Here is an 18,960-nt window from a genome sequence, read left to right on the forward strand (position 1 = left end):
GGTATTATCTTTGGGCCTTGGGTGGTAAACATAGAGGTGAGCAGCCATGCTGCTGATAGCAGATGTTCTACTTCTTTCCCTTCTGGCAATCAGAGGAGGGAAGCCCATGTGTCAAACATATGGTACAAAAGAACAGTCTCAATTTTCTAAGGAGGGAGACATCAATATCGGAGGCATTTTCTCCTTCCATCAGAATCCAGTCACAGTTGATCCAGCTCTCCAGGTCAACCCGGGAACAATCCAGTGTGAAGGGTAAGAGAAGGGTGCTGTGTAAATCTTTTTACAGTGACAATATGTGTTGTGTTTTTTTCATGTTTTAGGTGGAAATCCTCATGTATCCACAGTTTCTTACTTTTCACAAATTGTTCAGTTTGGTCCCTCTGCTTTCTTCAGACTGGACCCAGGAGAGCTTCAGTACGCGTACACTATGATGTTTGCCATTCAGGAGATCAACAACAGCTCAGAGCTGCTGCCAGGTGTGACACTGGGTTACAGGATCTTTGACTCCTGCCCCAGTATCCCTCTGTCCATCAGGGCATCGCTAAACCTGATGAATAGGTATGAGAGCGGAGAAGACAGCTGTAACAAACTTTCCAATGTGCATGCAGTCATAGGGGAAACCACATCCACCTCTACAATAGGTATTGCACGGACCATGGGACCCTTCCATATCCCTGTGGTGAGTGTTGGGGGGGGGCATGCACACTCGCTGCACACATCCACCGTTAAGTATATTTATGTTGTTGAATGTGCAGTAATATTTGTGAAAATGTCTTTTTAGGCATCTAAGACATCTGAAAATGTGTTGTTTCTCTGTTTCAGATCAGCCATTCAGCCACTTGTGCATGTCTTAGCAACAGAAAAGACTATCCCTCTTTCTTCAGAACCATACCCAGTGACATTTACCAGAGCCAAGCCCTGGCAAAGCTGGTGAAACACTTTGGCTGGACATGGGTAGGAGCTATCAGAACTAATAGTGACTACGGGAACGGTGGAATGGCAACTTTCCTGGAAGCAGCAGAAAGGGAAGGTGTGTGTGTTGAGTACTCAGTGGCTATTTACAGAACTGATCCCAGGAAGTGGTTCTTAGAGGTGGTGGACATGATTAAGAAATCCACCTCGAAGGTAATAGTGGCATTCGCTGATGGCACAGACCTTGACATACTTATTAAGGAGCTTCATGCTCAGAATGTGACAGGCCTGCAGTGGGTGGGCAGCGAGGGCTGGATCACATATCGCTATATTGCCTCTCCAGTAAACTACGCTGTGGTCCAGGGGGCAGTGGGCTTTGCAGCACTAAATGCTCACATTCCTGGACTTCAGGAGTTCTTGGCAAACAGCAGGCCCTCCACCACACCGGGAGACCAGGGGCTGGTGGAGCTGTGGGAGACAGTGTTCAGCTGCACCCCGACTCCCCAAGCAGAGACTCAAGCTCAAGGTTCAGTCACAGCCTGCACCGGGAAGGAGTCTCTGTGGGACACAGACACACGCTTCACAGATGTTTCAGATGCCAGTCTGCTGAATAATGTTTACAAGGCCACATATGCCGTCGCTCATGCGTTGCACATGCTATTTAATTGCAAAGATGGACAGGGGCCTTTTGAGAACAATACTTGTGCTGATAGGGAAAATATACAACCATGGCAGGTAAACATAAAAGCAATATGCTGTGCCTCAATGAAAACTGCTGCATATGTTAATGATTATGTAGTTTAATACCAACATCACTGTTTCCCTGCAGGTGCTGCACTACCTAACACAGGTCAATTTCACCACTAAGATTGGTGAAAATGTGTTCTTTGATGAGTTGGGTGACCCCGTGGCACGTTATGCGCTGGTAAACTGGCAGATCGATGAAACGGGTTACATACTCTTTGAGACCATCGGTTACTACGATGCCTCCCGGCCTGAGGGTCAGCAGTTTGAAATGAAAGAAGGTGTGAGAGCCATCTGGGCAGGTGAGAATATTGAGGTAAGAAAATGTAGGATTTTTTTAAATCTGACATTATTCTTTTTTAGCATTAAAAACGTGAATGTTGACAATCTTGATCATGAAGTACATAATTCCAAAAGTAATAATTTGCTGATTTCATGACCATATGTCACTGCAGGTGCCAAGGTCTGTTTGCAGTGAGAGCTGTTTGCCGGGGACCCGCCGGGCTTTTGTCAAGGGCAAGCCCATCTGCTGTTTTGATTGCATCACCTGTGCTGACGGGGAGTTCAGCAACAGTAAAAGTGAGACAGCAGGATTCCTAGCCTTTACTTTAGCACTGGTCATGTTTGTGTTGGGCAAAATCACTGTCAGCACGTTACTGGTCTATCTGAAGATGTGTGTGCTGTACAGCCTAAACATATTTATGCTTTCAGATGCAGTGAAATGTGACAAATGCCCACCTGAGTACAAGTCAAACGAAGAGAGGAATAACTGTGACTTGAAAGTGATTGAGTTCCTCACCTTCAGGGAATTAATGGGTATACTGTTGGTCACCTTTTCTGTCTTTGGTGCCTGCCTGGCGATGACTATAGCCCTGATATTTTTTCACTTCAGGCAGACTCCTATTGTCAGGGCCAACAACTCTGAGCTGAGCTTCCTGCTGCTCTTCTCCTTGACTCTGTGTTTCCTGTGCTCTCTGACCTTCATCGGCCGGCCCTCTGAGTGGTCCTGCATGCTGCGACACACAGCGTTCGGCATCACCTTTGTCCTCTGCATCTCTTGTGTTCTGGGGAAAACAATCGTGGTGTTAATGGCCTTCAGGGCCACACTTCCAGGAAGCAATGTGATGAAATGGTTCGGGCCTGCACAGCAGAGACTTAGTGTTCTGGCTTTCACTCTCATACAGGTTGTAATTTGCATACTTTGGCTGACCATCAACCCTCCCTATCCCTTCAAAAACATGAAACTCTACAAAGAGAAGATCATTCTTGAGTGTGCCCTTGGATCACCTGTGGGGTTCTGGGCTGTGTTAGGATACATCGGACTCTTAGCTGTCCTCTGTTTCGTACTCGCTTTTTTGGCTCGAAAGCTGCCTGATAATTTCAATGAAGCCAAATTTATAACGTTCAGCATGCTGATATTCTGTGCAGTCTGGATCACCTTTATCCCAGCTTATGCCAGCTCTCCTGGGAAGTTCACTGTGGCTGTCGAGATATTTGCCATTCTGGCATCAAGTTATGGAATGCTGTTTTGTATTTTTTTGCCCAAGTGCTACATAATTTTATTAAAGCCTGAGAACAATACAAAGAAACATTTGATGGGTAAAATTACGCCAAGGGCCCTTTGAGTTATTTGTTAAATCACAGCAGTAGATTTATTTTTTTACATTTTTTCTGTCTGCAATTAGTTTATACATCGGTAGACCTACTTTAAATATAGTCATTTCTGAGGGACGATGCATTTTCAGATCACACTGTAGCTGCACTAAGGTTTACAAAAGGAACAAATAGATAGTTACAAATAAAACCTGTGTTGTGGCAGGCTTTCTCATGTAACAGGCTCAGAAAGCCTTTTAACTTTGAAATTATATCTGTTCCCAAGGTCACGAATGAACCACATGTTAAATTTTTTAATGCTTTAAAATAAAATTAACTCTTCCATGAAATGTGCACTCTTTTTTGTGTTTTCTTTCAGCCATGACAAAATATTCACTGTGGTTTTACATTAAAGTACAAAACCTTACATCCATACATACATGAGTGAACTACATAACAATAAAAAAAAAGTTCCCGAAAATCATAAACTCTTCAACGTGATAATATCGTATCATACCGTTTATTTAAATCCTATGATATTTCAACACAACAGATCATTCAGAGAATCTCAGTTAGCATCACAAGTTTCTACATTTTGTTGGCTCATACACCAGTATTTTTGTTTGCTTAATTCATCGCACATCTGTATACATGGGTTTATCTCCCTTACTTATGAGCAACCAAAAAAAGCCAATACTGTGAACACAGACACCAAGAGATCCAATTGAAGGCTGATCGTAGTGCGAGTGTGAAGTCCACAATGGCATGTACAGTCAGAGTGCTAAACCCTGTACATAAATAAGGAATGGATGATTAGTTAGGCACCATCTTACATTGAATACAATACACTGAAAATAGGAGCAGTGGGATCAGAAGACTGTCTTGATGATGATAGATTTAAGTGTAAATTCTGCCTCCATAATGTTGTAATGTGATAACTCAAAAAGGGAAACCTCTTTCACAGCCCAACTGAATATTCTGAACTGAAAACATATAAATTAAGATATTATTAAAGACCAAAACTTCTACTGTTAAGGAATCTCCTTCCTCTAGCACGACTGTGCAGATCCACAGATACATAAAAAAAAAAAAAAACACTGTTCTATTCCATTTTCATGCTGCTCCAAAATGTATAAATATCAGTGCAAGCTTCTGATTTACATTAAGGGACGTGTGATGCACCCAGTGGTTTAGCTCTCTTAGACAGTATGACGTCCACACAGAGGTGGTCAGAGCAGGGTTGGGCACTCTTACAACTGTTGTTGGTGGCATCTGTTTCTCAGGCTGACGAGCCGGTGTGCAGGCGGAGAGGGGATCCTGAGAGCCCCCAGCTATCTAAGGATGGAGACATTATGTTGGGGGGAGTTTTCTCTTTCCACAGCAGCTGGAAAGACAGACAGGACACCTACATGCACAAACCGCTGCCACTGCAGTGCACCAGGTAGATAATGCTGTAGAAATGTATTTAGATGACAATATCCAAGGTAAAGTAAGTATAGACACACAAGTGGTGCAAAAATAGTTAACAAACTGAACATACAGCAAAAAATAAGAAATATTAATTATTGAATGATTTAATACAATTGAATGCTTTAATTTACTCTTGTTTACTTTTGTAATTTGAAATATTTACAAATGTTCGCATCAAGTTTCAATTTCAGAGGGATCCAGTATGCTCAGGCTATGCTCTTTGCCATAGAAGAGATTAATAACAGCACCGATCTACTGCCTGGCATCTCTCTGGGCTATAAGATCTATGATGTCTGTGGCGCCATTTCCAGAGGTGTGAGGGTGGCACTGGCCTTGGCTAATGGTAATGAAGTTGTATCTTCACCCTCTGAGACACCATGTACCAGACCTGCCCAAGTACAGGCCATTATGGGGGAGACCTCTTCGTCTCCTTGCATGGCTATAGCTACTGTCATCGGACCCTTTAATATCCCACTGGTGGGTAAGATTGGTAGAAATTAAATTCCATTTGTGGAAAGTAGTTATTATTATGTGTGTAAATGGTTTTTACAACAATTGTTGTGCTGCGCATGAATATATACTTCACCTTTTTATCTTGTTATATATATATATATATATTTTTGTCCTTGTAGATCAGCCACTTTGCCACTTGTGCTTGCCTCAGTGATAAAACCAAGTACCCATCCTTCCTCAGAACAATACCCAGTGACTACTACCAGAGCAGAGCCCTGGCCCAGTTGGTCAAGCACTTTGGGTGGACTTGGGTTGGAGCCATTAGAACAAATGATGATTATGGCAATAATGGCATGGCCATATTTACAGAAACAGCCCAGCAGCTCGGCATCTGTCTGGAGTACTCTGTGTCTTTCTTTAGAACAGATCCACCAGACAAAATACAAAAGATAGTTGAAATTATCAAAGCTTCCACTTCCAAGGTGATTGTCACTTTCCTCTCTCACATGGATATAGATATATTAATACACGAGCTGTCTCTTCATAACTTGACTGGGTATCAGTGGGTAGGCACTGAGGCCTGGATCTTTGATTCCCAAACTGCAGCCATGGATAGACATCACATTCTGGATGGTGCCATAGGCCTGTCCATCCCCAAAGCACATGTCAGTGGCATGAGAGGGTTCATGTTGGATGTGAAGCCGCTCAATTCATCCAGTAACGAATTGTTTACAGAGTTTTGGGAGACATTATTTCACTGCAAGTTCAAGCAGCCAAAGTCATCAGCAGTGAATCAGAGTGAATGTACTGGACATGAAGATCTGACTGGAGTACAAAACAGCTTCACTGATATGTCACTCATGCCTATCTTTTACAATATCTATAAAGGAGTGTATGCTGCGGCCCATGCACTTCATGGTATTCTCAGCTGCAATAAAACATGTAACAACAAGGTGCAGCTGGATTCACTCACGGTGAGTTGAACACCAAAGACTGGTTTTTATATTAAGTCACATTCACAAAGAAAATGGTTTAAATTTTAAAACATAAATTGGTGCAGTCTGTCTATCATTCTGTTGAGACCTACAAAATGTTTGTCAGATAATGATCTGAATTGCTGCATATCTTCTTAGATATTAAAGCACATAAGAAAGATTCAGTTCAAAACAAAGGAAGGAGATGATGTTTACTTCAATGAGAATGGAGACCCAGCAGCAAAATATGAAATTATAAACTGGCAGCCAACAGAAAATGGCATTGTGGACTTTGTCACAGTTGGTCTTCATGATGCATCTTTACCTGCAGACAAACAGCTGAATCTGCAAAATAAGTCTCTAATTTGGGCACAAAACTCACAACAGGTAAGCTGAAGAATATTGGAATTGCTGTAGTCATATGAGGTATTAGTTGTTGTTACTGTGGTTGAATGTTTAGTTTCAATGCATCAAATTTGATCAGATATGCTTGCAAAAGATAACTCCTTTCAGTCTCTCACAGTCGTTTTGTTCATGCAGGTGCCTCTGTCAGTTTGCAGTGAGACATGTCCACCAGGAACTCGCAAGGTTCTGCAGAAAGGGAAGCCTGTCTGCTGCTATGACTGTTTAAGATGTGCAGAAGGGGAAATCAGCAACCTCACAGGTGTAGTAATATTAATTGCAAAACAAAAGTATAAAAGCTATCATCTTCACTGTAGATTTGTAATCTTTATTTTAAAAAAATATGTGGGAAATTCCTGCAGATATAGTGGTTACTTAACCAAAAATCAATATGATTACATCAGACTCACAATTGCTTTATTTGCCAAATGTACAATGTTCACAGGATTTTGACTTTGTGATGGACCACAGTAAACACATAAACATTAAAAGTTAAAAGATCAAGTTAAAAAGTTAAAGAAAGTTACGAAGAAAGCTTATATACCGTAGAGAATAGCATATTTTGTATGCTACGCTATGCTACCTAAATGATTTGGCATTAGTTTGTAAGTTAGGAATAATACAGTAGATACATGTATGCTGAAATATCATTTGTACAGTCCTAGCAATTATTTAATGCATTAAATGGTCCATAGTTGGGGGTTGTACTGTCACAAACAGTGTAAGTGTGTGTGCATGCATGCGTTCATGCCTGCATGTATGTGTGTGTGTGTGTGTGTGTATGGGGGCGTCTCTGTGTGCGGGGTGGGGGGCATTGGCTTGAATGTGTGGCAGATGGGGGATAAGGGAGGAAGCTAGGAGAGTGATGGCTTTAGGGAAAACTATTCAGGTGTCTGGTGGTCCTGGTGCTGAGGGGATCGAACCTGTGGCCAGAATAAAGCTGAACTGTGAACCAGGTGGGATTGGTCTGCCACTTTGGAGCAGCACACAGTGATAGAGGAGGTGAAGATATTTTCAATGGTGGCTCTGTAGAACAGGGTGCAAATTTTTGAGATGAGGAGCAGTCTGAGGAGTAACATCTTCTGGTGAGCTTGCTTGTCCCCCATTTCAGGTTGCTAGTGATTGTGGTGACAGACTCCACCACCTTTGCAGCTGCATTGTTGATGAGTCGTGGGGGATGTGAAGATGGGTTTTCCCAGAAGTCCATGACCATCTGCATTGTTTTCCTGATACTAAGCTCCAGGTTATTATCTGTTTACCATGCTGCCAACTGTGGCACAATGTCCCTGCAGGCCAACTCATCATTGTCCTTGATGAGGCCTTGGACAGTGGTTTCAGCTTGATGGAAGGGTGGTGGGAGGGGCAGATGATGTGCAGAGTGAACAGATACGGGGAGAGGACGCAACTTTGTGGAGCTTCGATATTTGTGTCGAGAGCTGGTGAGCACCAGTTGCTTCTTGTTGGTTAGAAAGTCTGTAATCCACTTGCAGATGGGCTGCAGCAGTTTGCCGTGCAGAGGATAGTGTTCAAGGTTGAACTGAAGTCCACAAACAGAGCTCTGTAATAGGTGCTGGGTGCGTCCAGCTGAAGTATGTAGTGAAGGCTGAGGTTAGGGACACTAGAGAGCTCAAGCCATTCCAGGGGACAACATTTCTGGACACAGTCCAGGATTCCAATAGGGACACCATTGTTCTGAATCCAGAGAGGCAGCTGTCCTTCGAGGCCTTCGAGGGCTTAATGACAGCCATAGTATAAGTAGTCCTCCTTGCCTTCCTGTACTTGTGACCTGTCCAAAAGGGCCTGCTGAGCTTGGGCTTTTGTCAACAAGGGTCCCACTAGACCAAGGTATGGTTTATTCAGAGGTTTCACAGAATTCATATAGGAACTCAGTCAATCTAACAAAAAGGAGTGCTCTCTCAAGCTATACATGGACTCGGGTTGTTGAACATGGCATTGGATATCAACTCAAGAGGATGGAGACTCCATCCCCGACTGGTAGAGGTAAAGAAGTTGACCTGTCCACTTTGCAACTGACGAACTGTTGACTCTTGTCCCTGAGAAACCACAATTCGCTTCTGGGGTGGGATGCTCAGGCACAACTGCAGCCTCGGGGTCTGCTTCATGCCATCTCTCTGTTCACTCTTCAGGTGATAGGGTGAAATGATTTTGGTGGCTCCTCTTTGGCCCCACATGCCATGGTTTTCAGCAGTTCTATCTCTCTTGGATGGAACGCCATGGGACCTCCTGCAATTGGAGGGACCTGCTGTCTCCAGCGAGCGGGAACTCAGAAGTGTAATTCATTGGTAGACGACTAGGCCGTGCAGGCTACAGATTCTCCACCATTTGGCTGCCTCCCTGAGTTACTTGCTGGCTGACCTGAGTGCTCACTCCTTTCACAGGTTCAGTCTCACACAGGCCTTATCTGTAATCCTTGGGTTGGTCTTGCTGGTGGGCTGCACTATCTCCTCACAGGGGTCTTAAAGAATTACCCCGCACACATGGAATATGTAACAGAGTGGACTGATACGACAGAGAATGTATGTCATAATTTTGTTAGAGCATGGAAGATAGAAATTTGAAAAATACAAGAAGATGATACCTTTCAAGATGTTATATATAAAGGCATAGTAATTCAGAAAAAACAAAAGATTCCAAATGAATAATTATGTGTCTTGTAGGCATAGAAACAATCCAACATAAACACAAAACAAGACAAATAGTACTGAGGAAGTCTAACACCTGCTTTAATTATTATGATTCTAACTATTTTTTTCAGATTCTGTCACCTGTGTCCGATGCCAACCTGAGTTCTGGTCAAATGAGAGAAGAGATGCCTGTGTAAAGAAGGAGGCAGTTTTTCTGTCATATGAAGAGATTATGGGAGCACTGCTCACTGCGACCTCTGTGTTTGGAACATTTATGACTGCTGTTGTGGCGTTCATTTTCTTCAGATACAGACATACTCCTATTGTCAGGGCCAACAACTCTGAGCTGAGCTTCCTGCTGCTCTTCTCCTTGACTCTGTGTTTCCTGTGCTCTCTGACCTTCATCGGCCGGCCCTCTGAGTGGTCCTGCATGCTGCGACACACAGCATTCGGCATCACCTTTGTCCTCTGCATCTCTTGTGTTCTGGGGAAAACAATCGTGGTGTTAATGGCCTTCAGGGCCACACTTCCAGGTAGTAATGTGATGAAATGGTTTGGGCCGGCACAGCAGAAACTCAGCGTTCTGGGTTTCACTTTTATACAAGTTGTCATATGTGTCCTCTGGTTGACAATTTCTCCTCCTTTTCCATTTAAAAATTTTAAGGAATTTAAGGACAAAATCATCTTGGAGTGTGCTCTGGGCTCATCTGTTGGCTTTTGGGCTGTACTTGGGTACATAGGACTTCTGGCCATGTTATGTTTCATTCTTGCTTTTCTGGCTCGGAAACTGCCTGACAATTTCAATGAAGCCAAATTTATCACCTTCAGCATGTTGATATTCTGCGCAGTATGGATCACTTTCATCCCAGCGTATGTCAGCTCTCCTGGGAAGTTCAGTGTTGCTGTGGAGATATTTGCTATTCTGGCTTCAAGTTTTGGACTACTCATTTGTATTTTTATTCCAAAATGTTATATTATCCTACTGAAACCAGAGAAGAATACAAAAAAGAACATGATGGGGAAGGGGCCACCAAAATCTTCCTGAACACTTAAAATAATATGGTGGTAAAGGTATTTTAGTGCCACTAAAAGTTTTATGTAATAATTTGTTAACCAGACTGTCAGGTAGACAGATCTTTACTTTTTTGCCAGACTTGTACTACAGTGCTGTATTTTTCCCATGTGTCTAGTGTCATGCTAAAGAACTGCAGCAGTCCACTGTGGTGTTTCATTAGCCTCCCATGTCCCCGGCTTCACCAGCTCCCCTGACAGTTTCTCAGTCACAGGCCTCCAGCCCTGCTGCCCTACATTGCTGGCCTCCAGTGTGACTTCCAAAAGGGTTCTGCCCTTGTTGCCAGCCTCAAGCCCAACCTCCAGGGGGCTTCTGCCTTTTCTGATGGCCTGCAACCCAACCTCCAGAATGGTTCCACCTTCATTGCCAGCCTACTGCCTGGCTGTCCAAGAATTCCGTTGCCAACAAGTGCTTCAACGTGGTTGACATGTTGTGAATTCTGTCATGCTGTCTGGATGGTAACTCTCGATGGACAGAATACTGCAATACTGTCTTGACTCTCTGCTCAGTTTCCAGCTGTGACCCCGACCTCTTGGCTGTCCTTATGCTTATCCTCCAGACCTGCTCTGCCCTCCTGTCCAGCCCCCAGGCTGCCCGCCTGTGGGCTCCTACTCTGCCCCTGTCCAGTCCTCTATTCTTCATCTCTTTGGCCACATGACCCTGATATCATTACCAAGACATCAGTCACTTCTTAATCTGGTATACGGTGGAATCACTATGCCCTTGCTTCATTCATTACTGCATTTATTCATTAATTTCTAAGGTCAGTAGTTATTAGCTGTGTGTTTAATTAGTAGCTCAATAAAAATTTAATTTGGAGAGAAGCTGATTATGTGGTTTGTGTGTATCAAGTATTGTATTGTCTACAAGGCCAGGATTGAATCGACTATAATTTTCCCTTTTCTGAGGGTGGTGCCCTTTTTTCCAAATAATTTGTCAATGCTATGTAGTTTTAATGCCTAAAGCATTTATGCAACAATGTAAAAAGCCCTGCCATGAGCTGATTGGTCTGACCTAAAGAGCAGAGGTACATTGTTGAGCTGATAGACACCAAATATGAGCTAAAAAGAGAGTGAATGTGAGACTTTGATTCATCAGCAAAACACAAACAACTTCAAATTAATACTTATAGTGCTGCGTGTTTGTTTGATGTGCAAGTAAGCTAACATATGTAATTGCCAAAAGCCATTTGAATTTTATAAGTTTTAAGTCCCAAGTGCTTATTTGTCATTTTAAGCTTTTGAAAGCAAATGGAAATACAAACAGATCAACACAACACAATTCTCAGGAACAAATGGCAGGCAGATGAGGGCCTTATATAGTGGCTTGAAGCACACCTGTTTGCAATTGGCAATCAAACAGGGGAATGATTTGGGTTCAATTGCACAATTGCAGTATTCTGTCCATCAAGAGTTACCAGACAGCATGACAGAATTCACAACATGTCAACCACGTTGAAGCACTCAATAGCAACGAAATTCTTGTTCTTCAACGACACTCATACAACATACAAAGAAAGAAAATAACAAATGAAAGAGAAATGGAAATTGTTGCAATGTAGCAGGTATGTTATATGTATTCCAAATAACACATTTTGCACAAAACACAGAAAAAGTAACAATATTGACAAGCAAAGGTTCTCCAAGAAAGAAAAAAGAGAGAGGAGCTTTCTGTTTGATCACATTGAAAAATTCTTGCACAATAGATTTTCCTTGCTGTCTTCCAACCTCACATGACCTGAACTGACCACTGAGAAAACACTTTCCAGTGATCACAGTTTTTATGACAAGCTACCACAAGTTGGTGCAAAGGAGTGTAAATTTAAAATTGCAATTGTAAATATGAACAAATAAGGATGCTGAAGAGTGAAACCTGTTTTACAGCAGAATTTAATACAGCTATTTGGAATATACCGTAATATATTTAAAATATACAAAGGTCCAAACCTCTTTCTCTGTTTGCCCCCCGCCCCACATGATACCTCCTTCTGTTCATATTTTTTTTGTGCTGTTCCAAAGTGCATAAATACCAGTTCAAGCTTTTGATTTACATAAAGGTACATGTGATGCCACCCAGTGGTTTAGCTCTCTTAGACAGTATGACATCCACACAGAGGTGGCCAGAGCAGGGTTGGGCGCTCTTACAGCTGTTGTTGGTGGTGTCTTTCTCTCAGGCTGAGGAGCCGGTGTGCAGGCGGAGAGGGGATCCCGAGAGCCCCCAGCTATCTAAGGATGGAGACATTTTGTTGGGGGGAATCTTCTCTTTACACAGCAGCTGGAAAGAGAGATCAGACACCTACATGCACAAACCACTGCCACTGCAATGCATCAGGTAAATTATATCCTAGAAATCAACATATATTTAAAATATCTCAAAGGAAGTAAGTACAGTTAAATAGAGTTTTAAAAAAAAGGTAATCAAGGGGAGCATTCAACATTTCCTTTGTCATGTGTATTAATACCATCAAATGCTGTCATTTACGATTGTGTCTTCCTCAAATACAAATTGTTTGCAATCTAACTATTTATAACTGTCTGCATTAAGTTTGAATTTCAGAGAGTTCCAGTTTGCTCAGGCTATGCTCTTTGCTATAGAAGAGATTAATAACAGCACTGATCTACTGCCTGGCATCTCTCTGGGCTATAAGATCTATGATGTCTGTGGGTCCATTTCGAGAGGAGTACGAGTGGCACTGGCTTTGGCTAATGGTAATGAAGTTGTATCTTCACCCTCTGAGGCACCATGTACCAGACCTGCCCAAGTACAGGCCATTATGGGGGAGACCTCTTCCTCTCCTTGCATGGCTATAGCCACTGTCATTGGACCCTTTAATATCCCACTGGTGGGTAAGATTGGTAGAAATGAAATGATATCTGTGAAAAAAAGATTATTCTGTCATTTTTCCAGCTGGTCATAGAAAAAGGGGGTTTCAAATAATTGTAATACACTGTGTAAACGTTGTTATCTCAGGATGTCATTTTTTCCCCTTTAGATCAGCCACTTTGCTACTTGTGCTTGTCTCAGTGATAAAACCAAGTACCCATCCTTCCTCAGAACAATACCCAGTGACTACTACCAGAGCAGAGCCCTGGCCCAGTTGGTCAAGCACTTCGGGTGGACTTGGGTTGGAGCCATTAGAACAAATGATGATTACGGCAATAATGGCATGGCCACATTCACAGAAACAGCCCAGCAGCTCGGCATCTGTCTGGAGTACTCTGTGTCTTTCTTTAGAACAGATCCACCAGACAAAATACAAAAGATAGTTGACATCATCAAGGCTTCCACTTCCAAGGTGATTGTTGCTTTCCTCTCCCACATGGATATGGATGTGCTGATACATGCATTGTCTCACCATAACTTGACTGGGTATCAGTGGGTAGGCAGTGAGAGCTGGATCTTTGATTCCCACACTGCAGCCATGGATAGACATCACATTCTGGATGGTGCCATAGGCCTGTTCATCCCCAAAGCACATGTCAGTGGCATGAGAGATTTCATGTTGGATGTGAAGCTGCTCAAGGCATCTAGTAATGAAATTTTTAAAGAGTTTTGGGAGACATTATTTAATTGCAAGTTCAAGCAGTCAAAGTCATCAGCAGTGAATCAGAGTGAATGTACTGGACATGAAGATCTGACTGAAGTACAAAACAGCTTCACTGATATGTCACTCATGCCTATCTTTTACAACGTCTATAAAGGAGTGTATGCTGTGGCCCATGCACTTCATGGTATCCTCAGCTGCAATAAAACATGTAACAACAAGGTGCAGCTCGATTCATTCACGGTAAGTTAAACACCAAAAACCTGACCTATAGTTTTTACATTATGTCAAATAAACACAGAAAATGGTATAAATTTTGATGAATAAATTGCAGTCTGTCTATCATGCAGTTGAGGCAATAGAGCCATAAAATGTTTGTCAGATAATGATCTACACTGCTGCATATCTTCTTAGATTTTACAACACATAAGAAGGATTCAGTTCAAAACTAAGGAAGGAGATGATGTTTACTTCAATGAGAATGGAGACCCAGCAGCAAAGTATGAAATTATAAACTGGCAGCCAACAGAAAATGGCATTGTGGACTTTGTCCCGGTTGGTCTTCATGATGCATCTTTGCCTGCAGACAGACAGTTAAATCTGCAAAATAAGTCATTAATTTGGGCACAAAACTCAAAGATGGTAAGCTACCATGTGATCAATGTAATTGATTTTGATGGTTATAATTATATAAGTTAGTCATTATTGTCACTGGATAATTTTGTTTTGCTGCATCTACATTAATAAAAGATGGTTGCAAAGAAAACACCATGTTTTTCTCATTGTCGGTTGTGTTCATGCAGGTGCCTCTGTCAGTTTGCAGTGAGAAATGTCCCCCAGGAACTCGCAAGGTTCTGCAGAAAGGAAAGCCTGTCTGCTGCTATGACTGTTTAAGATGTGCAGAGGGAGAAATAAGCAACATTACAGGTTGAGTTAAATTCAATGAATGACAAAACAAAACAAGACAAAAATCTCAAAGTCGTCATGTTCACATGGAAATTTCAATTAAGTCTTTCAAGACAAATGAAAATCAATATGATTCCATCAAAAAAGAATACATCAGAGAATGAATATCCTAAATAAACACTGAAGCATAAGTTCAAAATGAGCTTTACAAATTTATTTGGAAGATGCATTTCTAGATTAAATCCATAATGTAAAAAAATTGATTTAACTCAAGTGTATTTAAATAATAGGAAAGATTAGGACAGTCTGTATTGTTTTCAGCTCATTTATTCTCAGAGTTCTTAAATCACATCCACGGTGAGAGAAGGGAGGGATTTTGTTATGCATTGTCTGCACCAGTGTGTCCTATTTGGTACAGCAACTATGACTCAAAAGGTCAGAAATGTTTGATTGTAATGTAAAACTTTCTGAAATAAATGTTGTGATAAAACTATTAAAAAAAAGCTAACATTAAAAGTCAGAAGAATTATGTTTGAAGGGTCTGCACACTCAAATGATGAGAAAATTTTCTCAGCTTTTCATGGTATCTGAGTGTAGCTGAGGTTTAAATAAAATTGCGTTTAACATTTGAAAAATGTAGCAGCATGATATTTTGACGTATACAGACAGATAGATAAATATAGAGAGAGTAAAAGGTATTGTTCGGTATTATGAAATAAAAAAATAAAAAAAGAATAATTCATCTTCATAAGGATCCAAATCATACATGATGATACCTTGTTGTAAGGTTGTCCATGTATTATTTGGTAAATATGTGTCTTGTAGGTACAGAAAAGATCCAACATAGATATGAAATAACCAAATGTACTGAGAAAGTTTCACACCTACTTTAATATTATTTTTCAGATTCCATCACATGTGTGAGATGTGACCCTGAGTTCTGGTCAAATGAGAGAAGAGATGCCTGTGTAAAGAAGGAGGCAGAGTTTCTGTCATATGAAGAGAGCATGGGAGCACTGCTCACTGCAGCCTCCCTCTCTGGAACATTTATGACTGCTGTTGTGGCGTTCATTTTCTTCAGATACAGACAGACTCCTATTGTCAGGGCCAACAACTCTGAGCTGAGCTTCCTGCTGCTCTTCTCCTTGACTCTGTGTTTCCTGTGCTCTCTGACCTTCATCGGCCGGCCCTCTGAGTGGTCCTGCATGCTGCGACACACAGCATTCGGCATCACCTTTGTCCTCTGCATCTCTTGTGTTCTGGGGAAAACAATCGTGGTGTTAATGGCCTTCAGGGCCACACTTCCAGGTAGTAATGTGATGAAATGGTTTGGGCCTGCACAGCAGAAACTCAGCGTTCTGGGTTTCACTCTTATACAAGTTGTCATATGTATCCTCTGGTTGACAATTTCTCCTCCTTTCCCATTTAAGAATTTTAAGGAATTTAAGGACAAAATCATCTTGGAGTGTGCTCTGGGCTCAGCTGTTGGCTTTTGGGCTGTACTTGGGTACATAGGACTTCTGGCCATGTTATGTTTCATTCTTGCTTTTCTGGCTCGGAAACTGCCTGACAATTTCAATGAAGCCAAATTTATCACCTTCAGCATGTTGATATTCTGTGCAGTATGGATCACTTTCATCCCAGCGTATGTCAGCTCTCCTGGGAAGTTCAGTGTTGCTGTGGAGGTGTTTGCTATTCTGGCTTCAAGTTTTGGACTGTTGATTTGTATTTTTATGCCAAAATGTTATATTATCCTACTGAAACCAGAGAAGAATACAAAAAAGAATATGATGGGGAAGGTACCACCAAAATCATTCTGAAAACTTAAATAATATGTTGGCAAGAGTAATCATAATTTGCACCCAATAATTCGTTTAAAAGACTGTTGAGTAGATATCGACCTTCACTTCACTCAGGACTTGCATTGTTTTACTGTTGTATTTTCCATTGTATATCATTTTGAGATTACCCTATTTAATGCAACATAATATACACTCATATCAACCAATATACAGTACCCTTTGAATTGTTCTTCTTTATTTTTATTACTTCCTGCTTCATCAATGAACACGGTGGACATCAACATTATTACACAACACCAATGGAATCAAGTGGTAAACAGTAAAGTGTAAGCCAAGCTAAATATTTTTTATACTTTAGATTCTTCAGTGTTGCCAACATTTGTATTGATGTGAGCCGGAATAGTTCACCAGCAGTCTTAGTTTTCAGATATGCTGTCCAGCTCATGCCAAACCATCTCATTTGGTTCAGGCTTGGTGATTGTGGAGGCCAGGTCATGTGTCAAGTGATGCAGCACTCCATCACTCTCCGTCTTGGTCAAATAGCCCTCACACAACCTGAAAATGTGGTTTGGGTTATTGTCCTGTTTAAAAACAACTGACAGTCCAAACTCGGTGCAAACCATTTGGGACGACATGATGCTACAGGATGTTGCTGTAGCCATTGGTAAAGTTTGCATTGAATTATGAACATTGTCACCAACAAAGCACCCCCACACCATCACTCCTCCTCCGTGCTTCGTGAAGGGAACCACACATTCATATCTGTTTAGCTTCTGTGCGTCTCATAAAGACACAGTGGTTGGAATCAAAAATCCCAGATTCAGACTCAGATGTCCATTCCTTGTGTTTCACAGCCCAAGCAATTCTCTTCTCCTTGTTAGTCTCCCTCATTTGCATTTCTTTAATGCAGCCATTCAACCATAGAGAGAAAAGTGTAGAAAGCAAAAGGAGGCTACTTTGAAGAATCTAAAATATATTTTCCGTTGTTTACTCTTTACTGTTCACCCCCTAATTCCACATGTTATTTCATAGTTTTGATGTCACCAATGATTAATTTACAATGTAAAAAGTAATAAAGCACAGATGTCTGTCTGCGAAACTATGGGATTTCCTCTTTGATTCCAGCTTCTAAACTGTGTTAAATGTTGTGAATTTAAGAAGAAATTAGGCACTGGACATGTGCATTCATTAGTACTTAGTGACCATAAAAAGTTTGGACACACGTCATTTAATGTTTGTTTGTTTAGTTTCCTCTTGTCTCATGAGGCTTGAGCTCAACAATGACAGCTATCTCCTTAGACGTGTATAAAGCCCTGCCATGAGCTTCACAGCTGATTTGTTTCCGAAAGAGCAGAGCACAGCTATGCAACTGTAGCTCGTGGTTCAAGAAGGGAAACTCTGTGCGCCAAATGCAGGGCTCATTCAACCAGGCACCATCCAAAGATGGCAACTTTGTTGTTGGAGGCACATTTTTTGTGAGTCATTTGATGTTTTGAATGATATTTGAGACACTAACATAAAGATATACAACCCACCCGACAATATGGTGTGATATGTAAATGAACACAGAATGCAATCTTTCACAAACAGACTGTTTTATGAAGTTTTCCCAAACCCATGTAGTAAACAAAAATCTGTTTAACAAATGGGTGAACCATTCTTGCTTGTGAACGACTGAGCCTTCAGAAGATGCCCCTCTCATACCCAATCATGATACTTTCACCTGGTATCATACCTGTGGGATGTTCCAAAGAGGTATTCCACAACTTTCATAGTCTTTTGTTGCCCCGTCCCAACTTGCTCGAAAAGTGTTGCTGGCATCAAATTCAGAACAAGCACATAATTACAAAAATCAACGCAGTTGATGATCAAAAACATTTGCAACAAGCTGGTGAACAGAGTACAGCTTTTCACATCTGAAGAGTTCTTAGAGACCAAAAGAACAAAAAGAAGAGCAAATATTAGACTTGCATTCATCAGATGGACAAAAAAACTACTCACAATCATTACTAATATTTCTCTGTGTCTGACTGACAATCAAACACATGTAATTGCTTACTTGATAACCAGATCAGTGTTATTAAGGTGATGATGTTGTGATTACAGCTTGTTACACTGCCCCCAAGTGGTCGAAAAATATAAAACAGCAAAAAGAAACAAACAATTAATCAATTTTTACCAAGACTGAACTGTTGTGGCCTTGCAGTGGACCTAATAAATATTTTTTCTCAGCTTTACATCAAACTGCAGTATTTTACAGTACCTGAATTGTGTTGATATATTCAATTGCAAATTAAGCTTCCAGAATCATAAAATATAAATTCAACACGAGAAACTTTGTGTACAGCACAATTGAATATACAGTAAAAATGTATGAAATAAGGTCAGACCACAAGCTCTTTTTTTTCTTTGAGCACCTCCCTTCTATCAACATGCCTGCATT

At 41.3% G+C, this 18,960-nt stretch overlaps 3 protein-coding genes across 3 annotated transcripts; all 3 read left to right on the plus strand.

Moving 5' to 3' along the window:
• Positions 1 to 148: 148 nt before the first annotated feature.
• LOC121608829 (extracellular calcium-sensing receptor-like) lies at positions 149 to 3,281 on the plus strand. Its single transcript, XM_041940217.1, has 6 exons — positions 149 to 252; positions 394 to 679; positions 823 to 1,647; positions 1,742 to 1,972; positions 2,112 to 2,235; positions 2,368 to 3,281. The coding sequence occupies exons 2-6, from the start codon at positions 428 to 430 to the stop codon at positions 3,279 to 3,281; spliced, it is 2,346 nt and encodes a 781-aa protein (XP_041796151.1). The 5' UTR covers positions 149 to 252; positions 394 to 427.
• Positions 3,282 to 4,496: 1,215 nt separating this feature from the next.
• LOC121609223 (extracellular calcium-sensing receptor-like) lies at positions 4,497 to 10,238 on the plus strand. Its single transcript, XM_041940801.1, has 6 exons — positions 4,497 to 4,690; positions 4,899 to 5,196; positions 5,352 to 6,146; positions 6,306 to 6,533; positions 6,687 to 6,810; positions 9,325 to 10,238. Exons 1-6 carry the CDS (start codon positions 4,602 to 4,604, stop codon positions 10,236 to 10,238), a joined length of 2,448 nt encoding a protein of 815 aa, XP_041796735.1. The 5' UTR covers positions 4,497 to 4,601.
• A 2,164-nt stretch (positions 10,239 to 12,402) lies between these two features.
• On the plus strand, positions 12,403 to 16,535 carry LOC121608909 (extracellular calcium-sensing receptor-like). The gene is made up of 6 exons (XM_041940336.1): positions 12,403 to 12,596; positions 12,810 to 13,107; positions 13,258 to 14,052; positions 14,224 to 14,451; positions 14,613 to 14,736; positions 15,622 to 16,535. The coding sequence occupies exons 1-6, from the start codon at positions 12,565 to 12,567 to the stop codon at positions 16,533 to 16,535; spliced, it is 2,391 nt and encodes a 796-aa protein (XP_041796270.1). The 5' UTR covers positions 12,403 to 12,564.
• The last annotated feature ends 2,425 nt before the right edge of the window (positions 16,536 to 18,960 follow it).

The sequence above is a fragment of the Chelmon rostratus genome, chromosome 7, assembly GCF_017976325.1.
Source record: "Chelmon rostratus isolate fCheRos1 chromosome 7, fCheRos1.pri, whole genome shotgun sequence".
In the NCBI taxonomy this organism is placed as follows: Eukaryota; Metazoa; Chordata; class Actinopteri; order Chaetodontiformes; family Chaetodontidae; genus Chelmon; species Chelmon rostratus.